The sequence below is a fragment of the Physella acuta genome, unplaced genomic scaffold, assembly GCF_028476545.2.
Source record: "Physella acuta isolate Inbredline_101_S28 unplaced genomic scaffold, ASM2847654v3 ptg000878l, whole genome shotgun sequence".
In the NCBI taxonomy this organism is placed as follows: Eukaryota; Metazoa; Mollusca; class Gastropoda; family Physidae; genus Physella; species Physella acuta.
In genome coordinates, this window is record NW_026732395.1 from 263,826 (window position 1) to 279,314 (window position 15,489).

Genomic DNA, 15,489 nt, shown 5'->3' on the forward strand with positions numbered 1-15,489 from the left:
TTGACTAGAAAAGTACGGTTATTCAAAAGAATGGCTTGTATGTGTAGGCAACTACTTCATGTAATTACTTGAAAACGTGATACTTTTTTTGCATAAGGCCTTTTATTTCATACATTGCCGTACAGTTATAAAATTTAAAAATGTATCTGAAATATAATTATTAAAGGGAATCGCCTCTCGTAAACTATCTGTTTAAGAATCGCTTTGTTTTTAAATTTTATAGAGTAAACTAATCATCAAGTTAAATGAAAATGATGTTTTTTTATTCTTACGTCAGAAATGGCGGCAAGGTCACTGTCACTATCGTTCACTTCCAAAGAAACTGGTTTAAATGTTGATTGCGAGGACTTTCAGAAATGTGTTAAAGACAGCAGAACTAGTGACATTTTCTGTAACAGAAAAAAATATTCAACGACATTTTACATTAATTTTACTTCGGAAATCACTGTTTGTACATTACAAATTAGTGGAGGTTAGTTGTGCTGTATTCTCCTATCTTAAATAGACGTTAACTAGCGCACTTACAATCTTCTATTAACACACGTCGTACGTTCTAAAATCCACATCTTCATCTAGAATTCATTGTGTTTAAAAAAAGAATAACAGTTTCCTGTTTTATTATATGATAATAATTTATTTATAATTAGAAATATATTTCAAATTTTATCCAGGACGCAACTTGGCGCTTAAGCAGAAAACCTCAATGTCGAGTTACTTCGATGACGACACGAGATATAACGACAGTAATGCTGTTGATGGAAAGATTAATGCTGACTGCTCTAACTACGGCTGTTCCATTGCAAACATCAACGATAAAAACCCCGCCTTGAATGTTTCGTTTTCAACCCCAGCGTTCATTTACTATTACGTGTTTAATTTAGGGAACTTTACAAAAGGAAACCGTAAGTAGCTAATGCTATTCAGCATTTTGAATTATTAGTTTTTTTTTAAACGTTTGCCACATTAAAACAGTTCACTAACATAATTATTTTAAAGTTTTAGCATTTTAAAAATATGATTTTAAAAACAGAATAAACTAACGTAACGCCTAGGAATATAATTCGCGAGAGATAAAAAAAAACAATACAATGGTGTATGCTGTAGACATAATTTACTTTGCTTATTGTTTTCGGTGGCGCGTAACACGATCGAACATAAATCGATAACCTCTGATGAATCTCTAGAAGTGAAATGAGCTTGCTTTCGGTTGCTTTGTACTGACATATTGAAATAATACACTGTTTAAATATAATTTGCAAGTTATACTATGACAGATAATGTAAAAGGAAATTTTGAATTGCTTCTTTATGTTTATATAACGTCTAATTTGCGCTTGTGTGAGTTTAGTGGTAGAAATACATCGAACAATTTCACTTAATTATGTTATAATACAGGGACAGCGTGGCCGAGCGATAGAGCGCTAAACTTCTAAAACGAAAGTCTTGAGTCCGTTACGTTTGGTGAACAAGGCGACTGGGCATAGTGCTTGTCACGCTAACCCTTCGTATGCCAAGGCCCTTGAAACATTTGGACTCTACTTCATTTGCCGCATGTGCCTTGAGCAAGAAGTGGTATCGATGTTGATGCTGTTGTACCATGAATCTTGTCTAAGTTGCTTAATTTTATCGAAGACAATAGCCTAGGCCAGGGGTCGGCAACCTTTTGAGACGAAAGAGCCAAAAGTTAAATTTACCGAATTTTCCAGTTTTTAAAGAGCCACTAACATTTTTATATCAAAAATTATGATATTTGATTAGGATTATATATGTATATATATATTTAAATATATATATATATATATATATATATATATATATATATATATATATATATATATATATATAATAAAATTAGTAATAAAAGTATGTAACTTTAATTATTGAATACTATTTACAATAGTTTGGCCTTGCATGCCTTTTGAAAGTTTGGTTTAAACCTGGCTCATAACTTGTTTCCAGTTTCAAGCACGCCTCTAGATTTTTATTAGTTAATTGGCTTCCTATACTTTGTATGCAAGAAAACGCTTGCTTGAATATGTTGACCCGAAGATCGCCAGCACTCCAAATGCCAACTTCTTCACCTTACTGAAGCATCCTGGAAGACTTCCATGCGTCACATAATAGTGTCCCAACTTGTGGCGTTTCTTTTAGAGCAGTTCACTTGTGCAGCGAAACGTGCATGTTTTACTGGACCTCCAGCTCTTATAACTTGCTCTTGATATCTGTGAACTTACCACTCAACAAATGTTTGGTTTTCAAATCTAGCAATTTCTTTTGAAGACAACCAGCATCAATTCCAAATAGCTCAAAGTTAATATCATTGTTTTTGTGTTGAGAGGATCTACTATGAACATCAGTGTACTTGCATTTCTTTTGAATTGCTCAAATCTCTCTGTGAACTCATCTTTTATTTTGTTTATAGTAATGCTGATGTAATTCATGTTAATAGTAGCGTTGGTTTTATCACGATATTTTTTTTCCAGATTTTTCGAATTAAAGTAATTTACCGCTCTCAGTGTCTTCAACAAAATGAAGTAATTTTTTACGAAACAAACCACTTCTTCAAGCAAGGCATATGCTGAGTTTTCCTTTCTTTGCAGTTTTACATTTAGCTCGTTTATTTTCTATGTGATATCCACCTTGAAGTTCAATATTTCAATTTGAGATAGACAAGTTAATAGGAAGTACATTGAAATAGGAAGTAGCTAAATATTCTAACAGAATAGCGAATGCGTATTGTTTATGTTTATTAATATCTCGTTAATTACCGAGTGTTGCAGAACAATATGTTTTATCAGTTTTGAAAATAAAATAATTATTAATATGTGTGCATGGAGCTGAAGAGCCGCATCTCGACATCAAAAGAGCCGCATGCGGCTCGCGAGCCGCAGGTTGTCGACCCCTGGCCTAGGCCTATAGCTTGAATGCTTGCAGCTGTAGTAACTTGCACCCTTTCATAAACATTGTATCAACTGGAATGCTGATTAACATTTTTGTGTTTTTTAATAACAGTTATATATTTTCAAACCTGGTTAAACGTCATGCATTATAACCCAAAAGGCGTTGCTAAAAACTATTATACAGATTACAATAAAAAACGTTTAAAAGAAGAATTGTATACTATACATTTTAACGACCCTGTTTCATTATTAAGAGTAATATATGGAAGAGCAACAGTTCAAGCTTATTTAGTTATTACGGAAATAGAAATATACGGAGGTTAGTGTTTTATACTTCTTGAAACAAATTTATCTTACTGTGCCAATAGTTTTTCAATGTCTATGCGTTGCTTTAATGTTCATCGTTGTCTTTACATTTATGGTAAGTTAATAGCATATTTTCTTATAACTAAATAATTTATGTATAGATAGCGATTACCATACAAATGAATGCCCAATCGATTATGTATACTGTTTGACATAATTTATTGTAACGTACACATGAAAGGTCTAAACTATCTATACTTGTGTTGTAATTTTTAAATTGATATTCACAACACTTTCATACAAGTTAACATTTAATAATATACTTAAACGACAAAATGTTGATGCTTTATCACGTCATACATATAATTGTTTTAAATATACAATGCAATAAAGCACATAACGTAAAAATTGCGCTCATGATCTATTTATGAAATCGTTGGCTTTAATTTAAAAGTAACTTTTTAAAAATAATAAGCTAAGGATGTACAAAGACACTAATAATTAGTTTTTGCCATATTGTTTATATAAATATAGTTTATTAATAATACAACAATTAAAAAAAAAGAAATTCGATATCGAGCACTATCGATATAAAAAAGTGGAGTCACTTGAAAATATTTTCCACTAGAGTCCGATTGTCCCACTAGAACCTACGGCCTCGGCTGCCAGAAGACTTGCAACTGTGCCGTCAAGGGAGAAACGTGTTTTGTTAGCACAGGGGGTTGTCCGTCTGGTTGTCCGGATGGCTTTCAAGGTGAAGGTTGCAATACAAGTAGGTTTAACAAAGATATTTTCTTATGCCGATTATAAGTTACTATCTTTCTAAAACTGAGGAGTAGTAATTTACAAATATCGTTTTTTATAAGCAGCGTTTTAAACCATCTAAAAACGTAAACATTGAAAAAAAGCAGAAAAAATTCTCTATCAAAACTAGTGTAGGCCTATTTGCATTAATACATTACTTTTTAGATACATTATTTTATTTGTCTTTGATAACAAAAATCAAAACACAGAAACACAGTAATATTATAAATAATTTATACAAGCAAACTAATATAAAATAATTATTTATTTACTGTTTTTATTCGAGTATTTTATGAACGCATCTCCTATAGACCTACTTAATTACAAGTACAAAATTATATTTTGCACAGCATGTGCGTAATTGAAAAATGCTTTGCATAAGAATGCAAAAACGAAACGTCATGTTTTAGTTAAGGATTAATTAATTTCGTATTAAAATTTTTAATCATTGTAATTTATTATTGCGGTGAAAAATTTAAGCATAGTTGTAAATTACTTTGACATATAATCAGCAAATATATAACAGTTTTTAGACAGACAAGCCCGTGAGAGTAGTATATAGATATAATATTTTATGTCTTAAATAGCTAATGCATCGCCGTCAAAGGTCCCTGTAAATTTTTTCACCGATATCTAGAATATTTTATTCGCTGACACAATCTTTTAAACTTGGAAGCTTGTTTATAATAATATGCTATAGTACACAACGTTAAAATGTATAGAATAGAATAGAATGTATAGAATAGATTGTTTTAATATTATTTGCGTATGGATTGTTTTTCAGAATGTGACGCCGGCTGGTTTGGCCCTAATTGTGAATACAAATGTCACTGTGACAAAATCTCATCTTGTGACGTGGATGGATCTTGTAAAGATAAATGTGAGAGGGGATGGTTCGGTCCTGCCTGCCAGTATCTTGAGTACATTTTTGAAAGCATTTCGTTAGACTCGACATAATAACATTAAATTAACATCGTGTCATTTTAATCGAATGTGGGTACAGAATAGTTATTTTTGTTTTTCTAAAAATCTCAAAATCATGTACCTTATTACAAAACTGGCCTAAATCTTTACTCACCTACGACTTAGCTATGGCTAAGTAAAATATTTAAGTTTAATTTAGTTTCTTAATCTTTAAAATATGTTTAAAGAGAAAAGACTGTAAGCCTATAGGCCATTGTAAATTGTGACTAAGAGAAGAACGTTTATTTAATTTTACCATCTGTTGCAGTTTTAAGTATGTTTTTAAAAAAAATAGAAAAGCTATTTCCGCTATTATTAATTTATATAAAAAAGATAGCAATGCTAATGCTAGACTACAATGCTAGCCTAAAGTTGAATATAGTTTACATTAAATTTTTATTTTTTTTAAAGAATCGTATATTTCGTTATTTTATATTAGAATCCGTGACAAAATTAATAGAATATTAATATAAAGTTAATAGACTAGGCATTACTGTACTTAATTTGATTTTATTATTAGAATTAAAAATATAAACAATTTAAAATACAAATTGTTTGCATTTTGGGTACACTTGGTATTTTAAAACCTAAAAGCAAGACCAAGAAACAAATATTTGCCAGGTTTTTGTTATTAATGTGGATCATGTTTACCGCAGATAATATAGTTTGAAAGTTAATATTATCTCCCTGACTTCGAGATTTCGAAATTAACGCGAGCAAGACCGAAACTTACAAAGCCCTATTAAAACGAATTCCTCTCATAATCGCAGTAACCTTATTAGTAACGCATATTGTAAACACAACAGCGTCGTGTGCATCCAGTATATTAATGAATTCATTATCAAAACAATAATGTATGTGATGTAAAATATAATAATAGACTTGTAAGTTCATTGGGTACTATTTCTACACCACTATTGTTAATTTATAGATCTAGACTGCTAACCCTTGAATCTCAATTTCAATCCGGGTTCCAATCAACGGAACGTCCCTCAGTCCACCCAGTTCTAATGGGTACCTAACTCAGGTGAGGGAAATTATGGAGGCTGGGCATAATGCTGACCACACTATCTTTTTATATGCCGAGGTCTCTAAAGCAGATAAATGTGTATTTACTTTCAGTATTTTGCACACGAACTATTATGTAAGATGGCGTCTGAAAACTTTATAACTGTTTTCACTTCTGATATTTTCCACTGGTATAAAGGTATTAATAACAACGTGTTATAATTTTACTTTTGTTACCAACCATTTTGTTACTTGAAACTAGTGCTTGATATATAATTGTTATATACAATCGGAATTAAGATTAAAAAATAGTAAGTTGTATTCGTCAAAGTTTGAGTTTGAGTATTATTTTTGTTATTTCAATTTAGTTAATAATCAAGTAGTTTCAAGTTGTTACAGACTCAAAATATAATACCTGGATAAAAGTTCTAAAGTATAAGTAAAACTTATTTAAAAATAGAATGAAGAAATTAAATCTGCATCAGATATTTTTCTGACTGTGCAGATTTAGCTAAAGACATTAAACAAGTTTTCAAGTTGCTATTGTTTGCCACTATAATGATATCAGATTTTGTTCCATTTTTGTAACATTTAATTTTCTATTTAAGACAATTATCGCAATTCTAAATCAAATTGTTTGGACATTTTACAAACGTTACCTTGTTTTACATTGAAACTGCTTACTTTGGGAGTCTTAAAAGTTCGAAAAAAGATAGCTAAAATGTTTTACTAACAAAATAACTGTTAATGTTTTTGAGCAAATTAGAGTTTTATCGAAAGCAAAAATAGAATCTTTCTTAAAAATTAACCTTGGTTAAAAAAAGGGCAACAATTTATAACTATTTTAATGTGTATTTTTTTACTACATTGTAAACCAAGTATCTAGTTAATTAATTATCGCATTTCTAAATCAAATTGTTTCAGTGTGTGACACTGGTTTTTACGGGAAAGATTGTTTACAAAAATGTGGCAATAAATGTCAACAATGCCATCACGTGACTGGCGTCTGCTACAACTGTAGCCTGAGGTACAGACTCAGCGACTCTGGTGATGCCTGTTTCTCTGGTGTGTAACGTGGCAGTGCTTCTCTTATATCTCGTCAGTCTTATCTAACGTTGTTGGCTTTCTTTAATAACTTTGTGTATACATTGGCTGATTTAGCTTCATTTTTAAATTGTTTCTTTATGTAAGTGAATTCTTATAACCAACCCCTTGACGTATTTTATCTCAGTTACTGTAAGTCCTACATGGAGCAGCTGTTATACCAATGAACACTTCTAGTATAAAAATGATGTAAAGTCGAATGTACACGTTCACATCTTTCATAAAAAGATATAATAATATAATAAAATGGCAGTTTCTTTACTAGCGAGCTGAGGGAAGAGGGGTGATGGGCATGATTTTTTTTAAACAGACAGATACGTCAATATAGTATTGCTATAGCTTAGTTACAAATTGACTAATATATTATTTACAAACATTCTATTTACAATAAACAGTCGATGTTTACCCAATTTAAAAAAAACCCATTCGAAATGCTGTTATATTATAATATTTTCACTACATATCAAAGCACAGAAATATGTACGCCCAGAAAGGCTGTTATATTTTGTTGTATTTTTATCTATTAACAAGATGGAGACTGAGTTCATGTTGTTAGTTAATAACCTATCGTGGATTGTTTTGGTTTACTAAACAATAATACGACTAGTCAATTGTATCAATGAATCTCTCTGGGTCATTTTGTTTACTTTTTTCCCCGTGTATAAGGTGCTCAGCGTTAATTTGTATTACTGAAAAACATCTTTATCTTACTTATTTTAAAAGAAAAAAAGATGTCAAAACATAAACGTGTACACACGTGTTTGGTCGGCATTTTATGGCGCCTCGAAGCAGTAATATACGTACCATCCGCTCTAGAAAATCTGTGGACATTTTACAAAAGTTACCCTGTTTTACATTGAAATGATGGGATAGTTGCTTACTTTGGGAGTCTTAACAGTTCGAAAAAGATAGCTAAAATGTGTTACTAACAAAATAACTGTTAATGTTTTGAGCAAATTAATTTTTTATCGAAAACAAAAATAGAATATTTCTTAAAAATTAACCTTGGTTAAAAGAAGTGCAACAATTTGTAACTATTTTAATGTGTATTTTTGTTTTAAATATTGTAAACCAAGAATCTAGTTAATTAATTATCGTAATTCTAAATCAAATTGTTTCAGTTTGTGACACGGGTTTTTACGGGAAAGATTGTTTACAAAAATGTGGCGATGGATGTCAGCAATGCCATCACGTGACTGGCGTCTGCTACAACTGTAGCCTTGGCTACAGACTCAGCGACTCTGGTGACGCCTGTTTCTCTGGTGTGTAACGTTGCAGTGCTTCTCATATATCTCGTCAGTCTTATCTAACGTTGTTAGTTTTCTTTAATAACTTTGTGTATACGTTGGCTGATTTAGCTTCATTTTTAAATTGTTTATTTATGTAGGTGAATTCTTATAACCAACCCATGACGTATTTTATCTCAGTTACTGTAAGTCCTACATGGAGCAGCTGTTATTGCAATGAACACTTCTAGTATAAAAATGATGTAAAGTCGAATGTACTCGTTCACATCTTTCACAAAAACATATAATAATATAATAAAATGGCAGTTTCTTTACTAGCGAGCTGGGGGAAGAGGGGTGATGGGCATGATTTTTTTTTAAACAGACAGATACGTCAATATAGTATTGTTATAGCTTAGTTACAAATTGACTAATATATTATTTACAAACATTCTATTTACAATAAACAGTCGATGTTTACCCAATTTTAAAAAAACCAATCGAAATGCAATTATATTATAATATTTTCACTACATATCAAAGCACAGAAATATGTATGCCCAGAAAGGCTGTTATATTTTGTTGTATTTTTATCAATTAACAAGATGGAGACTGAGTTCATGTTGTTAGTTAATAACCTATCGTGGATTGTTTTGGTTTACTAAACAATAATACGACTAGTCAATTGTATCAATGAATCTCTCTGGGTCATTTTGTTTACTTTTATTCCCGTGTATAAGGTGCTCAGCGTTAATTTGTATTACTGAAAAACATCTTTATCTTACTTATTTTAAAAGAAAAAAAGATGTCAAAACATAAACGTGTACACACGTGTTTGGTCGGCATTTTATGGAGCCTCGAAGCAGTAATATACGTACCATCCTTTCTAGGAAATGTGTGGACATTTTATAAAAGTTACCTTGTTTTGCATTGAAATGATGGGATAGTTGCTTACTTTGGGAGTCTAACAGTTCGAAAAAGATAGCTAAAATGTGTTACTAACAATATAATTGTTAATGTTTTGAGCAAATTAAATTTTTATCGAAAACAAAAATAGAATTTTTCCTAAAAATTAACCTTGGTTAAAAAAGGGCAACAATTTGTAACTGTTTTAATGTGTATTTTTGTTTTAAACATTGTAAACCAATATCTAGTTATTTAATTATCGCAATTCTAAATCAAATTGTTTCAGTTTGTGACACGGGTTTTTACGGGAAAGATTGTTTACAAAAATGTGGCGATGGATGTCAGCAATGCCATCACGTGACTGGCGTCTGCTACAACTGTAGCGCCTGTTTCTCTGGTGTGTAGTGGTTTTATTGCGTGTCGTATTTTAGGGCATCTTTTCTAATTTAATCAATTTAAGTCAAATGTTTCTTCACTCCTAGCTATTTTTTTCTCCGTTTATTTTTCTTGCATAATTTTCATCGTTTTATTTATTTTGATTCTCTTGACTCAAATATGTTTCTGCTATAAACAGGTTTGAATCCATGAAACCAACTTACTCAATTATCTATATAAATATAATCATCACTAAAGATAGATTAACATAATCGGTAATTGTTCCTCGGACCTCTCATAAATCAGCCCCCTTAAGTTTTACAACCCATACAATTATGTTTACTCGTGTTTTCCCAGATATCATGCTCTATTTTTACAGACTCGTGTAATAATGCTATGATGATCGGTATCGGTATCGGTATCGGGGTAGGTGTGTCGGGTTGTGTTGCTCTGGCAGGAGTCATCGCTGTCTGTGTTTTCTGCAAGCGGAAGGGGCTATGTCGTTGTTCTCATGCTCCAGAGTTTGGAAAGCCAGCAGTTCCTGTTTACAATGGTAGGTCGTTGGTGAGCTAACACATGAAAGTTGACTTCTTGTTTATTTAAAATTAACTCAATCACTGGCTACAATTGATGGTTTAAGATAGCAATTTGAATACGGATCTACGAAAATTTAAGTTTATTTGAGTAGTGAGGAATGAAAAAGGTAGCTTTATCAAGAAATTAAAAATTTAAAAAAAAAAAAAAGATTTCCAGCAAACCTACAGCTTTCTACTGATTCGTTTAATCATGATAAAAGTTAATACAAGCCTGCAGGTATAACATGGGTAAGATTGTACCTACAATAAGAATACAGTTCCATTGTTTTGATAACCATGGTAATATGTTGTATATGATTTTGATATGTTTAGATTGGAACTTAAATGAGAGAATTAGAAATCATGATAAGTGAAAAACGCGCAACTTTTTCGTAAAGACATTTTATTATAAATAAATAGTGAAGCGGATTAAGCGTGTGGATATATTTGAAGTTGTAGTAAGTAATGTGCGTTTAAAGTAATTAATATTGTTCTGTTTTATTTATTGGCTGTTATGGGTCGTCCATAAATGACAACATACTCATAGGTGGGAGGGGGGCCGTAATTTTGTGACGGTGTGTGATGACGGATGGGGGGGGGGGGTTCAAATGGTGCGACGTCACACCAATGCATTATAAAAAAACAATCTTAGAAAACGAATTTTAGACGTTATTTCGCGTTTTAGAAAACTGTTTTAATAAATTGTAATAGGATTTGATTAAAATACTCTATTTTGACAGAGTCCTGGCAAGATTTTTGGAAAAATTTCGATGTTTAAAAAAACAATTCAACTGCAATTTTTAGGGGGGGGGGTTGTAGGTCGAGGTGTGACGTCATTTTAGGGGGGGGGGGTCTGGCTATTTGTGACTATGTGTGACGGAGGGGGGGGGGTGAAAATCGTCCAAAAAAAGCGGAACGTCATTTATGGATGACCCCTTAAATGTAAGGAGAAATTGTACTTTTCTGTTTGATCGGGCTTTAGAACTTTGTTTTGTCTAATCTGCTTAATCTGTTTAAATAATTAAAATTGTTGCATCAAGATGATAGGAGTGGGTGCTAACTTGTTAGTAAGGTTAAACGCAGTTGGACAGTCATGTTATGTATCAGTTTGCATTGAATAACCATGTGCAGTAGGCGGAAAAATGTCAAAATAAAATGTTTTCAAGCTATTCTATGTATTTTCAAATGCTCATGATAATGTTCCACATACCTTGGCAACCCGGACTAACTTAAACTTTTTTTGCTGTATTGTAGGCTATTCGTTTCCTCCATTATAAAAAGTAATATATGGCCATTTGACTCCGACCCCAGCCTGCTTTTCTTTCTAGATATGCTACTATAGCCTTTGATCACCTAAGAAAAATCTACAAGGCAGCAGTTGTTTGAATTTGGAGTTTTCTCTCCTAGTTGGTTTGCTCTCCCTCAATAGTTCAATAGAATATTATTTTTATTTCTGTACGTTATAACCGTGTTCCTCGATCTTGACCTTGTTTAAATTGTGTTTGTTATTTAACTTGAACATGTAACTTGTAAAAGCTAGAATAATCCGATTAACGTAAACTATATTTAGAATATATTTCTTACAGTGCCAGACGCGTTACGAGAAGGAGATGGCGAAATATATGAGATGCCTGAAGATGTCTATGAAAATTTGAGCTGAAGTCTAGTATCCATACTCAAGGATTATTTCACATAGGAGTTGTATGCGTACCCTATGTACAATGGCTATATATATATATATATATATATATATATATATATATATATATATATATATATATATATATATATATATATATAATATTATATATATTATGTAATATACATATAAATGTATCTATGGTAGAGGTCAGTTTCTACCCTCCTTGAATTATTTTGTTATGTTTATTATTAATTTTGGAACTATTAAAACATCTACTGTACAACAAGAAGATATAAATAATATAACATTTTCATGAACAAAATAGTTGGATTTGACCGTAATAAAGGATTGAGTGTGTGCGTGTGTATGGTATGCGTGTTAGGCTTTGTGATATGTGTCTTATGGTTAAACTGCTATGTCATGTCCTTAATTGTATTAAATAATTATGAAAAAATGAATGCCTATCTTGGTGTTAACAAAGTCACAGAGTTTCAATCGTGGATAAGAATTTTTTTTTTGAACAATTTAATAGAAAATTATTAACTCATTTGCATGGACTGCATTCATACGGCGAAACTGATATAGACTGCAAAAAACAAAACAAATATACCAAGTAAAAAATAAATTTAAAAGCTTAGGTAACGACCATGAAGTAAGCGACAATTTCATTGTGAAAAAAAATCTGTTTTGATTGTTTTGGAAATCTTTCCAATACATTTTTCAACCTCTGCACTTCATTTTTCTTTATAACTAAAGCAAATATTTTCTTTTTACATTGTCATTTTCAGTTAAACTAAACCGTTGCTGTCATCAAGGATATTATACATGTTTTGTTCATCCTAAACATTTTATTATCTAGATATATATAATATATACGCGTCCACGCTTTCCACAGTTATCAATTATTAATTAAAGTTTGTTTGTTTGTTCATCAATAATTGTATGTTAACACTTGGCTACATGCATGGCTATGCTTTTAAAAAAGATTTGTTTAAAGCATTCAAGTGAACATTAAAAATGTTGTCTCGCTTTTTATGTTAAGTCTCGTTGGTGTTATTTTCTATTGGCATACACGACAACAACATCAAGATTATGTTAAAGCTGGCCAATGGTCAACGGAACGAAATTGCTACTAGAAAGTTTTTATATTTGTTTTATTTTTAGTTTTTAGTGAAACCTAATTTATGAAGTCGACGAGACTAAAAATATTTGCTTTAAAACACCATCAGTAGCTCGCTGTATTTGAAAGACGATTATCTGCCACGTGAAAGCAGCCGTCCGTGACCATATTTTACAATCGACAGTTCTAAATCTTTTTACATCCCCTTTGTTTCAAATCGTTTAAAAATTTATTACTTATCCATAATAGCCTCTACTAGATAGACTGGCGCTAAGTTTGTAAATATTCTATTGAACCACAACTCACCAAATCGATCCGTTGATAGCGTCTAGCTAGTTGTCTCCTCTTCTTTTATTGAATCTAGTAATCTATCGAGTGATTTAATTTTGCTATCCCCCATTAGTTTCGAAACTAATTAATTAATTGTTAATGACTAATTAAAATCTAATTAAATTAAAAATAGACATACTTGTATTGTCAACGAAGTGGAACGTATCTGGAAAGTTTGAACGAAATCGCTAATTTGAAGTGGGTCAAAATTGAGTTAAAAGATTAGCCACAAACCCAGAAACAAACAACACAAACCAACAAGCAAATAGACGTTGCGAACTAAATAAAAGCTTGTAAATAATAAACATCTGTATTAATTTCATTGTTATCTCCCTTTGCACATCGTCAAATGGAATTTTTTTTTAAATAATAGACTCTCGGCGCAGCTGTGTACGTGACGTCAGTAGCGGATCACGTGACGTTCACAGTAGTGGGCGGTGTGTCGTTTATCACAGCGCCGCTTCTCAACAGTTGTTGTGTTCACACGCTATCCAGTGTGTATAGCAACTGTCCCGGTAAACTACACACTACATAGCAACTTTGTCTTGAATGTACACACTCCGTCATCAACTATAATCATAGATCAATCAGAGTTATGGCATTGTTTGATAGTTAATGTCATGAAAAATCGATTACACCTGATAAAGAAATAAACGAACATATGGCGGAAATGTTCATTGAAGAGAAAAACACAATAGATCTAACGATTATATAAAAAACAACGCGGGTTTGGATTACAAGTTACTAGCAAACTTCATCTGTTGCAAAATACTTGTTGATATCAGGGGTTCTAAATATGTTGCAGGTAGTTCCCATATTTTTTTTAGTAATTGAGTTTTGTTTATGTATTAGGTGATTAATTTTATTCAGAAGTGGTTGGGGGGGGGGGGGGGGATGTATATTTCGTGAGGATTGGCTACGTGGTGGAGGTAATTAGATTAAACCTAAGCAAAGTAACGTTATTAAACATAGCATATATTGCATTCTGTATTATCTATATATATAATTCTCTTCTGGGAGACGTTAGAAAACAAGCTGCAAGCGCCTCCTTACAGTCCCCTCTCTTTCTCTCTATCACTATCACTACCACCCCCACCCCACCCCCACATGGTCTGGTGAGTTGTGGTCACGTTAAATGTTTACAAATCGTAGAGCCGGGTTTAGTGACGGCTATTAGGGGCAGATAATTTAGTTTGAAACGATGTTAAACTTACAGGAGGTAACTAAGAGGAGGCTGCTTTCACGGAGGGGGGGGGGGGGGTGTAGGGTCGAGGTTAGGGGAAAGGGGGGGGGGGGTTAGTGTTTTATAGCAAATATTTTCAGTGGCAGCATTGGTAATGTCGAATTCACAAATTATGAATTACTGAAAAGTAGAAAATAAAACAACTCAATAGCGGCGTATGATACGCCGAGGGTCGGCTCGTATATCCTAATTTAATATTTTAACTGTTCGGTTTTCATTTAAAAAAAAACTTTTTTATGGTAAGTTCGAAAAGTTAACCTACTTGTATTCGGGTTGGGGTGTGTGTGACAGTGTGAGTGGGGGGTGGGGTGGGAGGTGGGGGGTATATTGTTTTGTCTGCTGATAGTAGATATAGTCAAACAGCGGGTTTAACATCTTGTTGTGATTTACAGATGGTAAGTTACTGATTGAATGTTACTGATTAAGCTTTAGAAAAACGCTTTCAGTTTCAGATTGGAGAGGTTAGGCTTAGCATGAAGCTTACTGTGAGATACATGTTCACATATGGTTTTAAAGAAACGATAGAAAATCCTAGATGTAGTGGTCGTTACCCTTACAAATGAACACTAACTCTAACTTATGTTTTGGGTTTTCGCATTATATCCCATGCTATATTAAAATTATTTAGACTCTCTCTCTCTCTCACACACACACACACACACAAACCAGCCCTCACGATAAGTAATTATACGATTTCTATACTGCTAAACTAGCCTCCCAACTACCCCCCCCCCCCAGAGGCGTAGCGATCCTTCCCGGCGTCCGGGGACAAACTTTAATTTGCACCCCCCATCAAACTTTCAATTTGGACCCCCCCCCCCACCCACAACCCATTTTGGCGCCCCCTAAGGTCGGCGCCCGGGGACATATGTACCGCCCCCCGAGCCCCTTCGCTACGCCTCCCAACTACCCACCTTCGCTCTCCCCCATGACCAATTATGTCAGAGTCTAGTATTACAAGAGTAAGGTATTAGAGAAGTTAATTATG

General features: G+C 32.7%; 1 protein-coding gene across 1 annotated transcript; it reads left to right on the forward strand.

The window, feature by feature from the left end:
- Positions 1-703: 703 nt before the first annotated feature.
- Positions 704-9,621, forward strand: LOC131952585 (multiple epidermal growth factor-like domains protein 10). Its single transcript, XM_059315331.1, has 5 exons — positions 704-902; positions 3,834-3,977; positions 4,794-4,889; positions 8,206-8,346; positions 9,503-9,621. The coding sequence occupies exons 1-5, from the start codon at positions 704-706 to the stop codon at positions 9,619-9,621; spliced, it is 699 nt and encodes a 232-aa protein (XP_059171314.1).
- The last annotated feature ends 5,868 nt before the right edge of the window (positions 9,622-15,489 follow it).